This window comes from Nannobrachium achirus, assembly GCF_963921795.1.
Source record: "Nannobrachium achirus genome assembly, chromosome: 15".
Classification (NCBI taxonomy): domain Eukaryota; kingdom Metazoa; phylum Chordata; class Actinopteri; order Myctophiformes; family Myctophidae; genus Nannobrachium; species Nannobrachium achirus.
In genome coordinates, this window is record NC_137822.1 from 10939545 (window position 1) to 10960024 (window position 20480).

At 42.8% G+C, this 20480-nt stretch overlaps 2 protein-coding genes across 2 annotated transcripts; one reads left to right on the plus strand and one right to left on the minus strand.

Moving 5' to 3' along the window:
• Positions 1 to 817: 817 nt before the first annotated feature.
• Positions 818 to 1542, plus strand: LOC308298942 (growth arrest and DNA damage-inducible protein GADD45 gamma-like; the record flags this gene model as incomplete). The annotated part of the gene is made up of 3 exons (XM_080742637.1): positions 818 to 966; positions 1094 to 1301; positions 1429 to 1542. 3 exons carry the CDS (start codon positions 818 to 820, stop codon positions 1540 to 1542), a joined length of 471 nt encoding a protein of 156 aa, XP_080598763.1.
• Positions 1543 to 4396: 2854 nt separating this feature from the next.
• nim1kb (NIM1 serine/threonine protein kinase) lies at positions 4397 to 9422 on the minus strand (the record flags this gene model as incomplete). Its single annotated transcript, XM_080743396.1, has 5 exons — positions 4397 to 4633; positions 5241 to 5432; positions 6122 to 6472; positions 7306 to 7574; positions 9158 to 9422. 5 exons carry the CDS (start codon positions 9420 to 9422, stop codon positions 4397 to 4399), a joined length of 1314 nt encoding a protein of 437 aa, XP_080599522.1.
• Positions 9423 to 20480: the final 11058 nt, after the last annotated feature.

Below are 20480 nucleotides of genomic sequence, written 5' to 3' on the forward strand. Positions count from 1 at the left end.
ATTTGCATGTGTATGGAGGACCGTGATAATGGGGGTCTTTGCGCGCACAATAGGGTCCGTTTTTTTCAGCCAGCCTCCAGTCCTACAGATGGCATCTTCCACCTGCCCTCTCTCTCTGCAGCGTGCATGCTGCTGCTGCAGGCTGCATGCATGGGGGATGGGGGGGCAGGCTGCCTTCTGCACACACTTTCTGTGTTTCTGATAAAACACTTTACTTTCACCCCAAAACCTTTTTTGTGTGTGTTTTAGAGTTTTAGTTTCATCAGCAGATTAAATATAGCATGAAAGTCTGCAAGGATTTTTATTTTTGTGGTGATATATTTCTTCATGGGTCAAATTTGAAGCTTATTATGCATATTTAAGACTAGGAATAAATAAAAGCAAACATATAGCCTAATGATTGTGTCTAAAAAAAGAAAGAAAAAAATAGGCAAATGCACTAGCCTACTATATCATGCATGTGTATTTATTGAGAGAATCATAGCAAGAGACCACAGAAAAACTATATATATTTTAAATGAAACTTATTTTTAGTTGTGCAGGCAGAGGACCTATTGTGCCAGAACGTGGCTCGGTGACCCCTATCAATCTGCCACGAGCCGGAGTGTGACAATGACATTAGCATACCAATACACCATTCAGGCCCATAGCCAATCAGAGCGCAGCTGCTTTCACGGGCCACACGAGAGCCAAAGTATAAAGGCTCCACACGCAGGCACCAGAGACACTGCTTTCTCGGATTCCCTTTCTGACAAGCACACATCATCATCTCTCTCTTCAACTTCTTCCCTTGTGGAATACTTTTTGACTCATCATCATGACTCTTGAGGAGGTTCTCATCCAGGCCACAGAGGCTGACCGTGCCCAGTGCAGTGGCCAAGCCCTGGAGGACGTCCTGGTCTCCGCCAAGGACAACGACTGCTTGACCGTCGGCGTCTACGAATCCGCCAAAGTTATGAACACTATGTAAGTATAACTTCAGGAACACTTGACTAGATGCATAGGCCTATACTACGATCCATCCCACGTTTTCCTATAGCCTTGAATCCCATTTGAATGTGTGCTCATTGCTTCTTTTATTTTGTTTTCACAGTGATCCAGACAACGTGTCTTTCTGCGTCCTGGCCATCGACGAGGAGTTCGAGTGCGACATCGCGCTCCAGATCCACTTCACCCTCATCCAGTCCTTCTGCTTCGACAACGACATCTGCATCGTCAGAGTGAGCGACGTGCAGCGCCTGGTCGAGATCGTTGGCGACAAGGACGCGAAGCTTGAAGACGCTCACTGTGTCCTCATCACGGTATGTACACTACTTTGAACTCAATAATAAATAGCCTATCAGTAGTCTATCTCATTTAAAGCATTTGGAGCCTCTATTGCAAGTGATTTGTTGCTAACCTGCTTTTCCCTCTTGTTTCTGTGAACAGAACCCAACTGATGGTTCTTGGGAGGACCCAGCCATGGAGAAGCTGCACCTGTTCTGTGAGGAGAGCCGCAGTGTGAACGACTGGGTGCCTGAGATCACCCTCCCTGAGCGCTGATCTGAGTGTTCACACTCTCTCTGTGTCTTTTAAAATGGAAATACTCATCCTACTGAGCAGGATGACACTGTTTTCTACTACATCCCCGGATGGATACTCCTGAGGAGGATTCAGATCCAGGGCATGCCGCCTATGAGTGACCGGCGCCGGCCCAAAGGAGGGCCGCCCCCGCTGGAGCCATGGCAGCGAACCGACCGACCGTCGCCTCTCGTCCCGTCCATGCCAAGATGACTCTCATTCTTTATGTGAATGAGGTCAGGTATGCCACGAGAGCGACACATCGACCCTCATTCTTTGTGTGGATGAGGTTTGGAGAATAAAGGGAGAAGTGATGGTTCTTTGGCGTCCTGCGTGTGTGTGTCGTGCACGCGCGCGCGCACACACAGCAGAGCCGGAACGTCACACGCATATCTGACGCACGCGCAGCAGGAGAAAAGAAGCGGTGCTGAGAAAGAGACATTCTTAAAAAGAGACTTTTTAAAGTGTTCTCTCTCGCCGAGTGACATCTATATGGCGAAATGTTTCCCACTTTCCAGAATTGTCTTAATTCTCTAAAGGTTTCACTTTAGAAATTTAATGATGACAAAATTATTGAAAAGAAAAAAAAAATTACTTGGAGTTGGCTCTAAAGGTTTCACTTTAGATGTCTAATAACTAATGTCTAATTAATATCTTTAAAAAAAAGTAAAAAAATATATAGGCCTATATAAAAATGCTCTTAACTCTAAAGGTTTAACTTTGGAAAGTTCTATAGGCTACTTATAAATACAAAAAAAATAATACAAGCTAACTAATTTATATTTGTACGAATTTGAAATAAGAGATGTTGATTATTTTGGAAATATGTGACAAGCTACGAATGAATAACTTTTCACAGAATTGTTGACATGTGAAATGAATATTAATTCAATAATAAAAACTAAGAAAAAAAAGTTTTGTCTCACGTGTTGTTGTTGTGTCTATGTTAGAGCAGACTGCATGACTTAGCTTAAGTTGAAAGGGATTTCTCTTTTTCTTATTGCCTTTTCTTTTTGGGGGTGGAGAGGGGGGGGGGGGCTATAGCCTATAGTGTGTGTTTGGGGTGCAGGGCAGAAGGAGAAGGGGTGTCACGCGAAACTAGCACAACTTTTACAGTCAGCAAATCTGCATTAGGGCAGCTGCTTGAAAACAGCCATGATCTGCAAGCTCACAACGCTTTGCGAGTGCAAGACGTTGTGAGCTTGCAGATCTGGCTGTTTTCCGGCCCAGCCCAGCCAGCCAGCCGCTCATCTGCATGTGTATAGCCTAATTAAATCCTCTGTGTGTGTGCAGTGCAGGGCCTATAGTAGCTTCTGCACGGCTGGAGGGGCGCACAATAGCAGCGCGCGTTCAGGCTGTCAAACGCAGCGGTCCGCGCACAGAGCGCCTATTGTATTGTCTGTCCCCCCGGCAGATGTCTCCGCACCCACGCCACACCATCTGCCACTTTTCTGCAGGTTGGGGGGGTGGGGAGGAGTCGGCCTGGACCTTTCAGTGCCAAAAGGGGCCGCGGGACGGGTTGTGGTCTGGTTTGGTCCGGTTGTATAGAGAGAGAGAGACAGCTGCTGTTCTCCCCTATTGTTTACTTCGGGGGAGTCTAGCAGGCACTATAGTGAAACTTTTGGTAAACAAATCCCCAGGAGGGAGACGGGGCTGCACGGTGCAGCCAAGTCAGCTCTGACTAGCTGTTTGAGTGCAGATAGTAGGCTATTAGCTAGTGCACAGTGAGTGCACTAGCCTACTATCTGCACTCAAACAGCTAACCCAGTGTCCAGTGCACTGTCCAGTGCACTGTGCACTGGACACTGGGTTAGGACACTTTTTTATGGGTCACTTTATTTCCTACATTTTGTTTTTAATAATATATTTTTTTTCTCCAAAAAGCCAAGATTTTCAAGCTTAAAAATAAAATGCAATGATTTTTCGAAGTAATTTCATTAATAAATAAAATAAAAACCTAAGAAATCCCATTAATTAGAAAACGAATTCGTTTTACTAGTTTAAAAAGTAGTGAAAATAGCTGCTCTACAAGATCACAACGTGGCATGAAGCGACTGTTTTGAGCTTGTAGATCTACTGATTTCACAAGTCACATTAGTTATTAAAAGTCCTTAAATTGTCACTTTAGCCTACACTGCCATCTCAGGACCCCCTAAAATCATGTGGGGACCCCCTGGGGCCCCCGACCCACAGGTTGAGAACTAATGAACATTTGTGACAGTTTTTTTTTTTTTTAACTCAAATCATATCAGAAATTCAGAATGTATTCAGTGCTTGACTGCTTGAAACCATAGTTTTTACCAACAAATATGAAAAGTTAAATTTCAAGTTTGAGAATAAAAATATTTTCAGGGACCAATGGCTTACATGACTAATTAGGCCTATCCAACTCCACCGATAAAACATTAAAATACAAGATCTGAAGAAAAGTGCATTTCATGCATATTATGCTTTCAGAATGAGCTTTATTGTCACATCAGGTTTACAGAAGTAAAAAAAGGTGAAATTTGTTTTTGTGCGTTTTTCCATAGAAAAATAAATAAAGGGAAGATCAAATATATAGCTACTTTCTAAATGTAAGCTATACTTTACTTTGGTATGGACACCTCAAAAAGCTCCAATCAATTGGCACACACACACACACACACCCCCCCCCCCCCCCCCCCCCACACACACACACACACACACACACACACATTTACAGGCTACTCAGTTAATGCAGAATACAAAAAGTATTTATTTTCATCAGCCAAGGTAGAATAATTTATTCCAGGTAAAAAAGGTATAAAAGTGCTCTGCAAGATAGCTGTGACGGTGTATATCACTAAAGTGTCTTTCATGAAATCACGCACAGCTTGGAGGAGTGTATGAGCCCCCTGTAGGCCCTGAGGCTCTCCCTCTTGGGGTCTCGGACCATGCCTCTGACCACGGGCGTGGTCTCGCAGCCCCGCCTCTTCTGCGCCCGGTGCAGCAGGATGCGGTAGACCCCGGTCACGGGGCTCCGGCTGTCCCTGGGGTCCTTGTCTTGCACGAGCTCCGCGGTGAAGCCCAGCTCCTCCAGGTTAGCCCTCACCTAGGAATTGAGTACAAAAGGAACCCAATTTAAACAAGCCTTCTGGTAGTTTAAATCCTTTAAGTCAATCTTGTATCAGGGAACTTTTTCCTCTATGAAAAATTCTAATAAAGCAGGGGTCTTCAACGATTTCAGGCCTAGGACCCCCTAGTTGAGAGGGAGATGAAGCAGGGACCTCCACAACCCTTTCATATAGAGTCCATGTACTGTAGTTTAATCTTTTGACAGCACAATCATCAGTGTATTTTGGATTCATGTCAATTTGTGTTTTCAGATATTTAACCACTTGAACCGTCGATACTTAATAAACTTGACCTTTCACTCTGTACTTGGTCTTCTCTTTTTCCCCTCTACACCAAACTCCTTTGCCTAAAATAGCTGATCTACAAGCTCATAACGCCTCGCAGCGTGAGGCTTTGCGAGCTTGTAGATCTGCTATTTTTGGCAAAAGTTAGGGTTCAAGCGGTTAATATAAAAAAGGAGAAAAAAAAAGAGTTTCTATCACACAAAGATTTGGAGGACCCCCTGTAGTAACTCTGAGGACCCCCAAGGGGTCCCGGACCCCCTGTTGAAGACCCTTGTAATAAAGTATTCAAATCAATCAAACCTCCTCCTCCTCCTCGTCCAGCTCCCCGGGCTCAGAGTCCAGCAGTCGGCGAGGGCTGCTCGGGGGCGAGGGCTCTGTGGGACCCTCCTCCAGAGGACACCAGGACCAGGGGTACTCCACGGGCAGCAGCCACTCGCAGCCCAGCATCTGGTCCAGGGCGTATCGGTCGGCGGGCGCACGCCTCAGCGCCCCCTTGATGTAGGGAGGGGTGGGCGATATGGTGATAATTATCGTTGAGGCGATACAACGTCTCCACGATATGCCTTTTCAGAGGTATCGTATATATCGTGATACAATTAACCAGTATACCAAAAAGCTGTTGTCCAATGCTAGCTTAGAATAACTTCCTGCTTGCCAAGTTTTGCCTTGGCAACAGCCTTGGCAAGCTGCCGGTTGCTAAGCTAGCATTGGACAAAAGCTTTTTCGGGAGGGGCATAGCTACTGGTTAATTGAGGCAGCCTTGTAAAAAATCCTGTTTAATTGTTAATACAGAGATTCATTGCAGAATTCAATTTAAGCCTGCATTTTGGTCTAAATCAGTAGTTCTCAAACTTTAAAATGTCAAGGTCTCCACTTAACTCGGGTCCATTTGGTTTCATTTGTATACTGTCAGATTTACATACTTGTAAAGTTCAATTTAGACCTCCCAAAAGGAACCCAGAGAGTCTAGTTTTTTTTTTTAAATAACCATGAACTACTACTACAAGTATGTAACTACTGTCAGAGTTACATACTTGTAAAGTTCAATTTAGAGTCGAGTCTAGTTTTTGAAAAATAACCATGAAAACCAAGCGAAAACAGAATCGTGATAAAATCGTGTATCGTGATACAGCTTGGGAAAATATTGTGATATTGATTTTTTCCATATCGCCCACCCCTACCTTGATGAGCCTCTGGCACGGGCCGGGAACCCAGGGCGGGACGGCGTAGTCGCCCTCCAGGATGCAGCGGCGCAGCTTGCCCATGTTGACGGCGCGGAACGGCATGGCGCCCGTCACCATGAAGAAGAGCAGCACGCCCATGGCCCACACGTCCACCGGCGGGCCCACGTAGAAGTCGTCCTTGTAGAGCTCCGGGGCGGCGTAGGGCGGCGAGCCGCAGAAGGTGTCCAGCGTCTGGTCGCGGCGGGAGACGCGCGTGCTGAAGCCGAAGTCGGCCACCTTCACGCAGCCGTCGCTGGTGAACAGGACGTTCTCCGCCTTCAGGTCCCGGTGGATGATGTGGCTGTTGTGCTGCACACGGCAAAAAGAGCATGTGGCTTGCATGGTCATTATACATACCAAGGCAAGGTAACTAAAACTAAACAAATAACTCTTCTGAAACTTTAGAAAAGAAGTAAAACGAACTAAACTATATTGTATATACAGTATATACTCACAAAAGTAGAAAAGAAAAATACAAAACTATAACTCTGCTACACACACGGCTAACACATTATGAGGTGATGATTAGTCCTGAATAATACATGCAAAGCTGGTAGTTAAGCATACGATTTAGTATCCAATCCATTTTTAATTATGCATTTCACAACAAAGTTAGACCCTGAATCCAAGTTTCATTATAATGTAATGCTTGTGATGCCAAATGCCTTCTCTTTTTTTCTGCTTTGGGGACTCTATTCTCCACATGAGAACCTTATGAGTGCATAGTGAAGAGGTCAAGATGGATTGCTGCTGACCCTGCCATTCCAGATGACCAATACCACTACTATCCATGAATTAAATACAGAGGGCTTCCAAAGTAAAAAAAAAAAAAAGTCTTATTTGGGATGTTCCTTTTAGGCAGGGTGTTTAACTGTACTTGTGCTGTATTTCACTGTATTGACTATACTTGTACTGTTCTCCATTTTTGTCTTTTGACTAAAAGTAGTCAATACTTGAAGTTTAAAAAAGTAAGTAAAAGTTCTGCATTCAAAATATGACTTAAGTCAAAGTCAATCAAAAATATACACTTATTAGCAAAAGTAAAAGTCTCATGCAGAATGCCCATTTTAGAATCATATGTATCATGTTATTGGAGAAAAAGTGACTACTACTACTAATAGCAACCTTTCTATTACACTAACCAAATGTCTCATGGCAGACAGGATCTGGGCGAAGACGATCTTGCAGTCGGTGTCGGACATCTTGCCTTCATCGCAGATCCTGGAGTGGAGGTCCCCGCCTCCTGCGTACTCCATCACCAGGAAGAGACGGCAGGGCGTCTCCACCACCTCGTACAGGCGCACCACGTTGGGGTGCTGCAGGCTCTCCATGCTGCAGATCTCCCTGGGCAGCAACCGCTGGGCCTCGGGGTTCAACCCGGCCTTATCCAGTACCTTTACGGCCACTTTGTCTATGACAAAAAGCCACATGTGTAGAAGAAGAGTACACCGTTATACAGTGTTCGTTCATGTCGTCGTTGTCGGGTGGAAACCTTGTATGTCCAAAGCCGTTCTTTTTGTACTTGTCATTTTGAAAATGATTTAAATTAGTGAAAATAGCCGATCTACAAGCACACAACGCCTCTGTGCAACAGTCTTATTATATGAAGAGGCAGAGGGCTTTCATTTACGTAAAAGCATATTTGAAACTTGGACTTGCCAAGTCCCCGCTTGGCTTTACTAATTAACATACGTTTTATGCCCATATATGGAGATCCCTGTCCTAATGTCATCAACATTAAGGACATATATGGGAATGCCCATATATGGGCATGTTCCGACATAAAATTGTTGACCATCATGCAGGGGTCTCCATGGGTAACTGCATGGTCCAATATATATCACTGGCCAGATGGCCAAGAGCAAGGTTGCATGTCGCCCTGAGGCATCTTACTAGTTAGGTAGGCCCTAAAAGTATGTCCTTGAGTGCAGGGGAATATTTTGGGTTAAAACTGTTTCCGGTTTGATAGTTCAGTACGTCTAGGACATGACGTAAAGTGATTTCCGCTCCCGACCGGATCAAACCCTGAAAAGTGAAGGGACCCTTGGCTAATCTAGATGTGACATTGATTGATTGATTGAAGACTTTATTAGGAGTTTGCATAGGAAAAGGTACAGTTTCATGACGGTACAGTTCACTGGTACAAGGTCTACTAAAAGAAGATCCTAGAAAAGACTAAGCTTATTTCCACAGGAAACCATTAAAGTATCTCATATAACATTGAATGACAGACGAATAGAACACAGTACTATGCAGTAGATATAGTCAGTAAAAAAAGAAAGAACAAAAAAACAGTAAGTCTATACAAACAGTATACAAAGACACAGATCTGATTCAGGCTGGATTTGGCTGCCAGTGTAAAAAGGGGCCTTATACACTCCCCACAGTCTCACTGGAATCACAGCAGCTCCCTCTACTGTTTAGATATTGTATCTAATTCATGATGATTATTCTTGACACTGGTTCTGTTTACTATTCCTCAACTTTTGTGTGAATCAGTGTGAGCTGCATTAAACTATATGAACTAGTGCATATAAAAATGTTTAAGTCCTTTTTTAATGTAGAACACATGTACAGTACAGTACAAACCAAAACAACAATGTACCTGTCAAACTACTATTTCTTAAAGAAGTGCAAAACCCTTCTCTCCTTCAAAACAGCTCTTAGGTGGCTGCAATTTGAAACTGGCCCCTGTATTAAGTCAAAGCCTACCCCAAAACTGTTATTTTGATTTCTGTTATATGATGTTTTGCATAGTATTGTATATTTGTCTGTCATTAAATGTTTCTATGAATTGAGTACAAAGGACCCCAATGGAAACAAGCCATGGGCTTTCTTGGGTTTTAAATCCTCTTAGCAGACCTTGTATTGAACTGTACTTTTCTTTTGTTGCAAACTACTAATAAAGTATTCAAAACACACTGATGATTGTGCTGTCAATTGATTAAACTATATGGAATCTATGAAAAGGTTGTGGAGGTGATTATCAATTACCTCTGGTGAGGGCGTGGAAGGCCAGTTTGACCTTGGAGAAGGTCCCATAGCCGATCTCCCCTCGCACCTTGTAGAAGCCCACCCTGCGGCCGATGATCAGCTCCTTGATGGTCTTCTGGTCTTTGCACATGTCTGTGGTGAGCTTCTGCAGGGGAGTGAGCTTCACTGTTGGCTCTGCCTCCTCATCCTCGATGGAGCTGTCGCTCAGGCTGTAGAGGCTGTGGCGCCGCCTCCTGGTCATCACCTGGTACTCCCTCCTAGGCATTGTTTTCTCCTTTACAGCAGTGGAGCGATCAGGTCAGCCTGAAAAGTAGTTTGCCAGGTTATTATATGGCTCTTTCCACAAGGCCTGGCTGTCCTATCGACAGTGTGGTGCCGGGTAGCGCATTTCACAGGTCCTGGATCTGTTTCCATATACGCAACAGGTCGGTTTCAGACATGGTGGGAAAAGTAGTCATTTTTTTTTCTTTTTATCCCACGATTTTGTAACCCAGTGCCAATTGCCTATGTAATCCTGGGCTCTGCTCTCTGCTCTCTGCCCTCTGCCGCGCCTGGGGAGACAACGGCCTGACCTCATGCTTCCTTCTATGCATGAGTATAGTGTGGTATGCTATGTCCAAAATACAGCTCCCGTAGGATTTTTGTGCTAAAATTGATTTTTTTGCAGTTTTGGCTTCTATAGGGACCAAACTATCGGAAAATGATGGGGGTCAAATTTTCAGACCCCTCCCTCATTTCCTGGGGGCGGGTCACTTCAGTTATGGCCCTATTTGGCTATGTATTCCCAATTTCCATAGGAATCTTTTGCAAAAATACTTTGTTTTGCAGTTTTGGCTTCTATAGAGACTAAACTATCGGAAAATGAAGGGGGTCAAATTTTCAGACCCCTCCCTTATTTCCTGGGGGCGGGTCACTTCAGTTTTGGCCCTATTCGGCTATGTATTCCCAATTTCCCATAGTATTTTTTGCTAATATTTATTTGTTTGCTGTTTTGGCTTCTATAGGGACCAAACTATCAGAAAATTACAGGGGTCACATTTTCAGACCCCTCCCTCATTTCCTGGGGGCGGGTCACTTCAGTTTTAGCCCTATTCGGCTATGCATTCCCAATTTCCCATAGGATTTTTTTGCAAAAAATGTTTTGTTTTCTGTTTTGGCTTCCATAGGGAACAAACTATCAGAAAATAACGGGGTTGACATTTTCAGACCCCTCCCTCATTTCCTGGGGGCGGGTCACTTCAGTTTTGGCCCTATTCGGCTATGCATTTCAATTTCCCATAGGATTTTCTTTTTCTTTGTTTGCTGTTTAGGCTTCTGGGGACCAAACTATCAGAAAATGACAGGGTTCAAATTTTCATACCCCTCCCCCATTTACTGAGGCGGCGAGGGGGAGGGGGGTTTCAGTTTTGGCCCTATTTGGCTCTATATTCCCATAGATTTTGTTTTTCTTCTTTTCTGTTTTGGCTTCTATAGTGACCAAACTGTCAGAAAATGAAGGGGTTCAGATTTTGCATGCAATTGAAGATGCCAGGGCAGAGTCCCTGTAGGAAGATCTTCCATGTGTCCCATAGCATGATCTGACGGAGGACGATTATTCTGTCAAAGTTCTTATTGTTGATGCCATGGGTGTGCTTCAGAACATGAAAAAGACAAAAAGCTGTCAGATCTTCAGGATGCATTCAGCAAACGAATCATAACGATGATGGCTGGCTATGTTGAGGGTCGAGTTGTCTTTGATAGGTAATATTAGTTGCAAAAAGTCTATTCATTGTATATGGACCAGTCATTAAAAAATATGAAGTCTTCATCCAGAGATGAAGCTCACTATATGTCCATCAAGGAACTCCTGACTGTGTGATCAACCAAGGAGAAGTTGACATGTTAGGCCAGGGACTGCTTGAGTATTTCTCAAGGGACAGTTCTTTCATGCTCTTTGTCATATATGATACCTTCATCAAGGGACATGATTTTGAAGAGGTGCACACATCGAAGAGGCTGCTGACACCGATGTCCAATTTCCCTGAGCTCTGAGCTTCCACCAATTGAAGAGAATTGATGGAATTCAGAGAGTGGAGGGTATGTTCTAGTCAGGTGTCTTGCCCTCCCTGCTCCAAAGGCAATACTTGAGCTCATCACATTTGGCTGCAAAGCAGGTTGTAAGGGACAGTCAGTCTCTGCAAGTGCTATGGCACTGGACTGGAGACTTTGCCAACAGTATAAAGGCCCATTCTCACTGGGCCAGATTAACAGATAAAGAAATATCTTTCTCCATTCAAGTGGATGGTAAGACACAGCTAAAAAATATCTGAGACAGATATTTTCTTTTATCTGTATCTTACCATCCACTTGAATGGAGAAAGATATTTTTGTATCTGTGGGAATGAGCCTTACGGGAGGACATAGATAACAGTGATGATGAATAGATCCTGTATTTGACAAGAATAATAACCGGTCAGAAGTATAAATGCTACCCCATCCTCCTCACCTGAACTGTTCCTACCTAAACTTGTTTATAAAGTACTGTAAAGTACTCCCCCCAGGACATGAGGGAGGGGTCTGAAAATTGGAACCCTGTCATTTTGTGATAGTTTGGTCCCTATAGAAGCCAAACATCTTTGGGAAATCAATTTTAGCAAAAATACTCCTATGGGAATACATAGGTGAATAGGTTTTCTGATAGTTTGGTCCCTATAGAAGCCAAAACAGCAAACAAATCAATTTTGGCCAAAAAGAATCTTTGGGGAATTGGGAAAACAAGCCCGAATAGGGCCAAAACTGAAGTGACCCGCCCCCAGGAAATGAGGAGGGGGTCTGAAAATTTGACCCCCGTCATTTTCTGATAGTTTGGTCCCTATAGAAGCCAAAACAGCAAAAAAAAAAATCTTTGGGAAATTGGGTAAACAAGCCCGAATAGGGCCAAAACTGAAGTGACCCGCCCCCAGGAAATGAGGGAGGGGTCTGAAAATTTGACCCCCGTCATTTTCTGATAGTTTGGTCCCTATAGAAGCCAAAACAGCAAAAAAATCTATTTGGGCACAACAATCCTATGGGAGATTGGGAAAACAAGGCAGAATAGGGCCAAAACTGAAGTGACCCGCCCCCAGGAAATGAGGGAGGGGTCTGAAAATTTGACCCCCGTCAGTTTCTGATAGTCTGGTCCCTATAGAAGCCAAAACAGCAAAAAAATCAATTTGGGCAAAAAAATCCTATGGGAAATTGGGAAAACAAGGCCGAATAGGGCCAAAACTGAAGTGACCCGCCCCCAGGAAATGAGGGAGGGGTCTGAAAATTTGACCCCCGTCATTTTCTGATAGTTTGGTCCCTATAAAAGCCAAAACAGCAAAAAAATCAATTTTAGCAAAAAATTCCTACGGGAATACATAGCATACCGCACTAGTAGTCAAAGTTGTTTCTTTTCACCTGACAGTGGGGATTTCCCCGGTTTGGACATAGCACGTGGAAGGAACACGTTATTCCAACCAGTTCCTTTCCCCTCCATCAGGCGCCCCGGCTGGCCAGGGGGAGGCATTATAGAGACCAGGATTACTGCATGTTTTTGTGAGGGTATCTACCCTAGGAGACACGGGGAGAACATGCAAACTCCACACAGAAGGTTCCTATCGCCAACCCCACCTAGGGTGTGGGCACTGATGACGGAGGAGGGAACACGCCCCCAGCGTCCCCCGGCGGGAATCGAACCCAGGACCTTCTAGCTGTAAGGCGAAGCGCTAACCACTGCGCCACTGTGCAGTGGTTAGCGCCTCGCCTTACAACTAGAAGGTCCTGGGTTCGATTTGAGGATTTGACATTTGAGGATGACATTTTGACATTTGAGGATTTCTGCTAAATTAAATGCTCCATTCCCATTGAAATGCATTGGCAGAATAAAGTAGAATAAAAGTGCGATGTGACAAGTAAAAGCCAGGAAAACTAAAATGACTTGAGTAAAAGCCAATACAGTGCTGGTTATGTTTGGATGGAAACCTAAACAAACAACAACAACAAAAGAACATATCACAGAGCTGTATAATGCTATAATAAGATAAAGGTTTTGGTAACATAGTATAATATAACAGTTATGGGAGCAGTAGAGGTTAGAGGTACAGTCAAGAGTCATAGTTTGACCTGAAAAGTCTGATATGATGTAATTTGTAAACAATATTATATATTACTTCTTGCCACTTGCCCTAGCCTTGTCGACCTTGCAGGTTTATGCAAAGGCTGAAATGTATTTAGATAGCATGTTAGGCATCTTTGTATAGTTTCAATGTACCGATTATTATGTATATCTTTTGGTTATTCTACTGTTAGACTTATGATAGGTTCTTGGTTTACCTACTGTATGATTCTAGATCACTATTACTATTCATTTGTTGTATTATCTTGTGCTGTCCTTGCTTATTGTAAATAGCTCTGGACTAAGAGTGTCTGCTAAATGCCTAAAATTGTCAATTGTAATATTGTATAAAGATGCTTGCTCTGAGAATGCAAAAATAAATGCCTGGAAGAATGCTCAAAAGAATACTAAATAAGTATCCTACTAGGAGCTTTGTTTGTGAAACTCAAAATACACAGTAACACGCTCAAGCGTTGTGAGCTTGAACGTGTTGATCTGTCTCTTCTCTCTATTTGACGTAAAACAAAGCATACAGGGTTTTAAGAGCTTAATATCTCACCAAGTCTCCACTACACATCCGTAGTATCCATGGCAACTAAAAGGCTCAGCACATCCCTATGTTGCTCAGTAGAACATTGAAAATGACATCCATCAATCCTGGATCCTCTTCAGTGACATGCTGAGGCCAGCCCAGAACCCATTTGCGTTAATATTCTCCAATTATGTGAGAATACTGTATATTCCAGAGAGAGAAGTAATGTATCGTGACATGCTGTCGTTATGTTTTCAGCCCCAGATCTCCTCTCATTCCTCTGGTCCCTCTGGTACTCCACAGGCACTGGCAGGCTGGCAGGCAGGCATCACCCGGTCATCACCTAGAGTCAAAGTAGACCAGACACCAAACGGCTTCTCGTCAGTCAACTCTCTCTCTGTACCTCCGTCTCCGTCAGATTAGGGATTAAGGTGGTTTCATGAATTCTAATCCTGGCTTTATTTAGGTCTTCCCCGATCCCTTTAAATGGCTAACGTTTGGTGCCGAAAGATTTAAGAACAAATGTGCTCACACACAAACAGTGTGAGGATGGATTCACACACAAACTGCCAGGGGCATTACAGGACATTCCTAACTTGCATCGTTTCTGTCTTGCGTGGTACCCAGGTCGGGCACCCGTCTAGAACCTTTTAAAATGTTTTAAAATAATGTGAAACATTTCGGCTTCTGCCTTCCTCAGTAGCTGCATTCATGCAGGCATTGAGTACACATGGGCCAAAAGATTCAATATGTACAAAATAACACGTGGGTGGTCACTGGTTAAGGATACTACATTTGATGATCTTTTATGACTTCAACTATACAGTATAACTAAAAGTGCTGCTTCTATGTAGAGTGTAACCTGAGTTCCTAGAAGAACTCCCTTAATAACAGACTGTGGCATGCAGAACGAGGATGACCTTGACTCTTGAGGATGACCCAGGACCTAGGGTGACCTCTTGGTTGTGCGGTCAGTATGGCCAGAGATCGGACCTTATGCAATAGCATTACCTGATGTTCCCAGAGAGAGATTAGCTTCGCTGTCCCGCTAGACACACTCGGAGCAGCAGGAATAAAAGGATTATGGAGCATGAGCAGCAGTCCTACAAACTGTGTCACTCCTACTCAGGTGTGCTTTCCCTGTAAGCTTAGGAAACTAAGTAAGCCTGTCGAGCCATTGCGGGCCCATACGGCACATTTATCTCCTGTTTCTGTAGCGTGTGAGGCAGCTTGATGTACTGTACAAGTACACTCCCAGGACATGACACGAGAGCGTCGCTGGGATTTTGCCCCAATCCAACACTTGAGCATGGAAAGCATTGGGTACCATTTTTATAGCGTTTGGTATGACCCGGCCGGGGAATCGAACCCTGACCTCCAAAACTCAAGGAAGACACTCATCTTATGAAATTACAGGACCATAAATAGGAATACATACAGTATTAAAGAGAAGCGGTCTTAAAAAGAAGGGGTCTGATACAAGGACTTCCAACGTAAAAAAGACCGTAAAAGGTCTTATTTGGGATGTTCCTTTTAGGCAGGGTGTTTAACTGTACTTGTACTGTACTACATTTCTATTGTATCGACTATACTTGTACTGTTCTCCATTCTTGTCTAATAAAATAATCAATCAATCAATCAAAGTCTTAAACGTGAGGTCCGGGGACACCCAGGGTAACGGAAGAGGTACTAATATCAACACTAGGATGTTTCTCATTTACAGAATTGAATTTAGAACAACATCATCCAATAGGACAGAAGTGTACTGGGGTATTCTTCGAGGCAGGGACTACCCAGTTAGTGCATTGTTGCTACACCTGACAGATTGAAAGTACATGCCTCATTTACTCAAAACGATATTTATCAGTAAGGAAAAAGGGTTCTTTCAGCATTCTAACTTTCCAGGAAGAGAGAAGCTGTAGCTTCCATTAGTTTGGAATCCCCACCCATGACATCATCAGTAGGAAGGTTTCAGAACGGTCCTCAACCCACCTCTGAGATGCAGACAGAGCGAGTAGACAGAAATGGTGCCTTCGTGAGCAGTGAGGACCAATTATATGATAAGGTTGAAACTGGATGAAGCACACTTTTAACATGATTACATGACAGCTGATAGTTTATCATTGAGCTTCCTTTCAACTATGGCAATAGTTTTCAACCCTTTTCATATCAAGATCCAGTATTTATTTGCCATTTTGAGCCACGGACCACCATTTGATTAGCCTCTCAGACCCAAGACTGCGCATATTTTGTTGTTGTTGGATACGATTTTGTCCACAATTCCATTCTGTATTGATGTTTGTAGGCAAACAATGATCAAAATAGCAGTTCTTCTACATTCTCTAATTGTGTCGATTTAAATAAAGTAATGCAGAAGTTTAATAATAATTTAACTCTTGATGGTGTAACATGAACCCAAATGGACCCGTAAAAGTTAATTTGGTTTCTTTTTACGTTCTCAAGGGTTAAAGATCTATAAGTGTCCATTTGGTTACCAACTATCCATCATTTAGCTGGGGACCACCTGGAACCCCTCAAGGACCATTGGTGGTCCTCGGACCACTGGTTGAAAACCACTGAACTATGGGATTGATATGGCCACTCATACAAACACAGTCAATTTATCCTATTGTAACTCGGGTCCATCTTATTAATACTACAAAAGAGTAAGTGATCTACTTCCGGGTCATGTATCGCTAACTTAAATACCAAACCACTTTGCCAAGATGTACTACATATGTACTAAATATAGCTTAAAAATTCAAACACCCATGTCACCTTTGCAAGATGTCGTTTCCAAACCTCTGTATACAGTTGTATTCGTTATTACCCTCATATTTTGCCTCTGTATAAAATAGTCCACGGGTCAAATATGTCCGACCGGAAACGTGCGCTGCGGCACAATAGTTCCGCCACAATAGTTCCCCCCCCAAAAAAAATTTTTTTAACGTTTTTTTTTTTTTACCTTTTTTTTTTTTTTTTTACTTTTTTTTTTTTTTTTTTTTTTACTAGATGTGAGCGGCCCAAAGGGCCGCGACCCTCTAGTTTGGTTACATTTAAGTCCCTCAAAATGTAATGAGGATTTCACATTTACGGTATTCTACTTCAAGGAATTTTAAGAAGCAGCGCTACTGTACCTTTACATTGCACTAGTTAGTCACTTATAATTCATTAACTGTCAACGGCGACAGGTTAAATAGATTTAATTGAATGAGTTGATCTTGCGCGGCCTCAAGCTGCCGTCTCGTCTGCCATGCCCCACGGCGCCCTGTGAGTGGACGTCAGTCTGAGCTCATTGGATTAAAAGGTGCTCCAGCAGGAACATTGTGTGAAGCTGTACACTAGTCACCTGCAGCGCTCCCTAGATCTCCTATCCACACTTACACCGTTAGCGTGTGACACTGGCAAGTAGATCTAATAATGTATCGTTTAAAACATGGGACTTCAACAGGGGGTCCGCAGGGATACTGCAGGGGGTACCCGAAATTTCTTTAGAAATAACAACAAACATGATTCTGTCTCTTTCGAATAGCTTGCATACATGATTATTGTGCAATTGACAGATTGTTAGTGATAGATTGAGCAGGGACTCGCTCCATCTTCCCATCAGTTTGGGGGTCCCTGGCCAGAAAACGTTGAAGACCCCTGATTTAAAAGCTACAAACTAGTGGTTTCCAAATTTTTTAGCTCATGACCCAAAAGATACATTAGACGTTTGTCCAGGACCCAAAATAGTGAAAATAGCAGATATATAGGATGTAGGAGATAGGACAGATCAGAATAAGGACCTGATATGCAGCCAACATGCATCCATTAATGTACAATGTGCACATGTGTAGTGGCCCAGAGAAGACATGGCCACAACAGCTCTACTAAGACGGATGCACTGTGGAGAAATCAAACCCCAGTCTCCAAGGTGGTTGCAGCTCTCTAGTCATTATTACTACCCAGCAAGCACGGTCAGGACCTGGACCAATCAGTGACATCTCGATTGGGGCCAGATCAAGTCAAACCATGACTAGTCAGATCTGGCCAAGAATATCACCTGATTTCAACATAAATAAACAACATAAATCCTGACCACGAAAACGGACGTCCCGGATTAATCAGAGAGGGTCCGATCGAGGTCAGATAAATATCATAACTAGTCAGATATGTCCCAGAATATAACCTTATATGCTCATATTTCAACAATCATTACAAACAATAATCCTGTCAAACAAAAAAGTTCATATGACGTCCTGGTAATGACGTCCAGATCATCCCCATATGGGCGGTGTTCTGAACGTCACCGGAGTCACCGGAGGACGTTATCATAACGTCGTCATGATGTCACTTGGCTTGCAGGGTACCATTATCTTGTGATGTTAATCTCTTGATTACTGAATCACATCACAATATAATGACAGTATTAACAATAATAAAGGTAGTAAAACCTTTACCTCTAACTGTATTTTCAGGTGTTCACTCTTGACTTCAGCTCTTCCATGTCAGTCACCATAATCTCCAACACCTGTAGCTCTGACACTGCAGAGAAAAAACAACAGTTAATTATTCGACTGTAGCTGGTAATTAAAGCGTGTGTTTACCAGGAATTAAAAATCGATAGGGTGCTAAGAGTGGCAGACATGAAGAAATACCGTAAATATCTAATAACTAAACCTAACCCTATAAGAAATAAAAGTTAGCTTCCTAATCTTTGCTGTCAATGCCTCTTTATACCAAAACTAGGGATGCACCATTATTGAAACGGAATGAATGTAGTATTTTTATTTAAAAATGTTCCAACTTGTTGACATTTTCTAAAGCTTCCCCAGAAAACTGATAATCTGCAGCCTTCATCTTCACAAAAGCCTTTTTGAGGCTTTCAAAAAATAAGAATTCAACATAATTAGAAATAAAATCAGCTAAAACTGATATATTATTTTGATATTGGTTCTATACCGATATTGCATTTTAAGGCCAACATCGGCTGATAACAATATGATGGCCAATTAATTGCCCATCCTTTCAACCATAAGTTCCAACTTCATATACTCTACCTTGAACCTTGAACTTGACATTTTGATTCAAAATGGACATCAACTTGACTAGCATTTTGTATACCTGCCACAGAGCATACAAGAATGTTATTTGCCTACTTGTATCATGCAATCAAATCAGTCAGGTTTGTCCTTTAATTTGTCACTTATGTATCACCTAATAGAAACGTTAACTCCAATCAGAAATAACCCTTAACCCAGGATTAACATAATGATTAAGAAGTGATTTAAGAGTGCTTTCCTTTAGAGTCTAGGCCAGTCAATCTAAGCCAAAAAAATAGCCATAAATTATAACTACCAGGAGATGTCGCTAATATTCGGACGTTATGTCCAGGAGAGACATAATGTCCGAATATTAGCGACATCTCCTGGTAGTTATAATTTATGGCTACCAAAAAAAGGCCCAACCCAAAAGAAACAGCAATAATAATGTGACACTTTTTATTGGTCATAATACCCTCCTGCATCATATATTAAAAGTTGTGAATTATATATTTAGTGGAATCAAGGTAAATTCAGGGGGTTCAAGTTTGGGTCCCATTCACTACTATACAGGAAAAAATACCCCCAAAAGAATCTTCTTTAAGTAGCATGTGAGGGGTGTCTAACTAGGGTTTTTTCATGATTCTGAATCCATTGCAAGCATTTGTTTTGCACGAAAAAACATTCTTAAATGTTAAGACTCAAAATGGACCCCACAAAACTGTGAAAAGTGATGACTCATCACAAGCATAAACAACACCTGTTATGGTGTCTAATCTAAGGGTGGATATTAAAGACATAAAAATACTGCCCTGAAAACCAAGTTTTCATAGAATGCTCATTTGAATTCTCTGAAAACCACATGGTTGTAAAAAACAAACAAACCTATTATGCAAAGCAACCACCTGGGTTTCCATGGGTAGCAGGCAGCCTACGCTTCAAACCTTCAAACACACATTTACAAGCCAGGGGGAATGTGTGTTTCAACCGGTTTCAATACCTTGAGAGAGAGGGAGACAACTCCTTGTCCTTAGTTTTCTAGTCGACCCTATATGTGCAAGAAAGCCCTGCAGCGTCTGCCTTCCGTGGTGATGCTCTTGTTGGTGAGTGTTACAGAGTAAATCCCTAAAGCTTTCTTCCATCGAGAAGCTATTCTGGCACTGCTGTCTGAGCTTCTGAGGGCCTCCAGCTCCCCCTAGTGTTGTGTCTCCTGTGTTACACTGCTCTGGTGGTGCGAGGTTACTCTGCTCTCATCCCAGCATATCGTGTGCTGGTACAAGTGACAACACAAGATACTGCCAGGATACCACAGAAGACAGTCACAGCATCCTCGTTGAATAAGCCTCAGTGGTTCTCAAACTTTTTCATGTCAAGGACCCCGACATTGACACTTAACCTGCGGCCCCCATTTGAAAAGATATGCCAGGGACCCCATATAAGAGAAGATTTTTTGGGACCCCCAGTTTGACATGCATCAGGCTTTATATTATAAAATCAATGTTAATTTAACTCTGAGAGTGTACAAATGGAATCAAATGGACTTGTTAGGGCCCGGGCCCATTTGGTTCCATACCAGTATTCAATTTGCATTCTCCAAGTTACAGACCCATAAGGGTCCATTTGGTTTCTAACTATCATTTATCCAGGGGC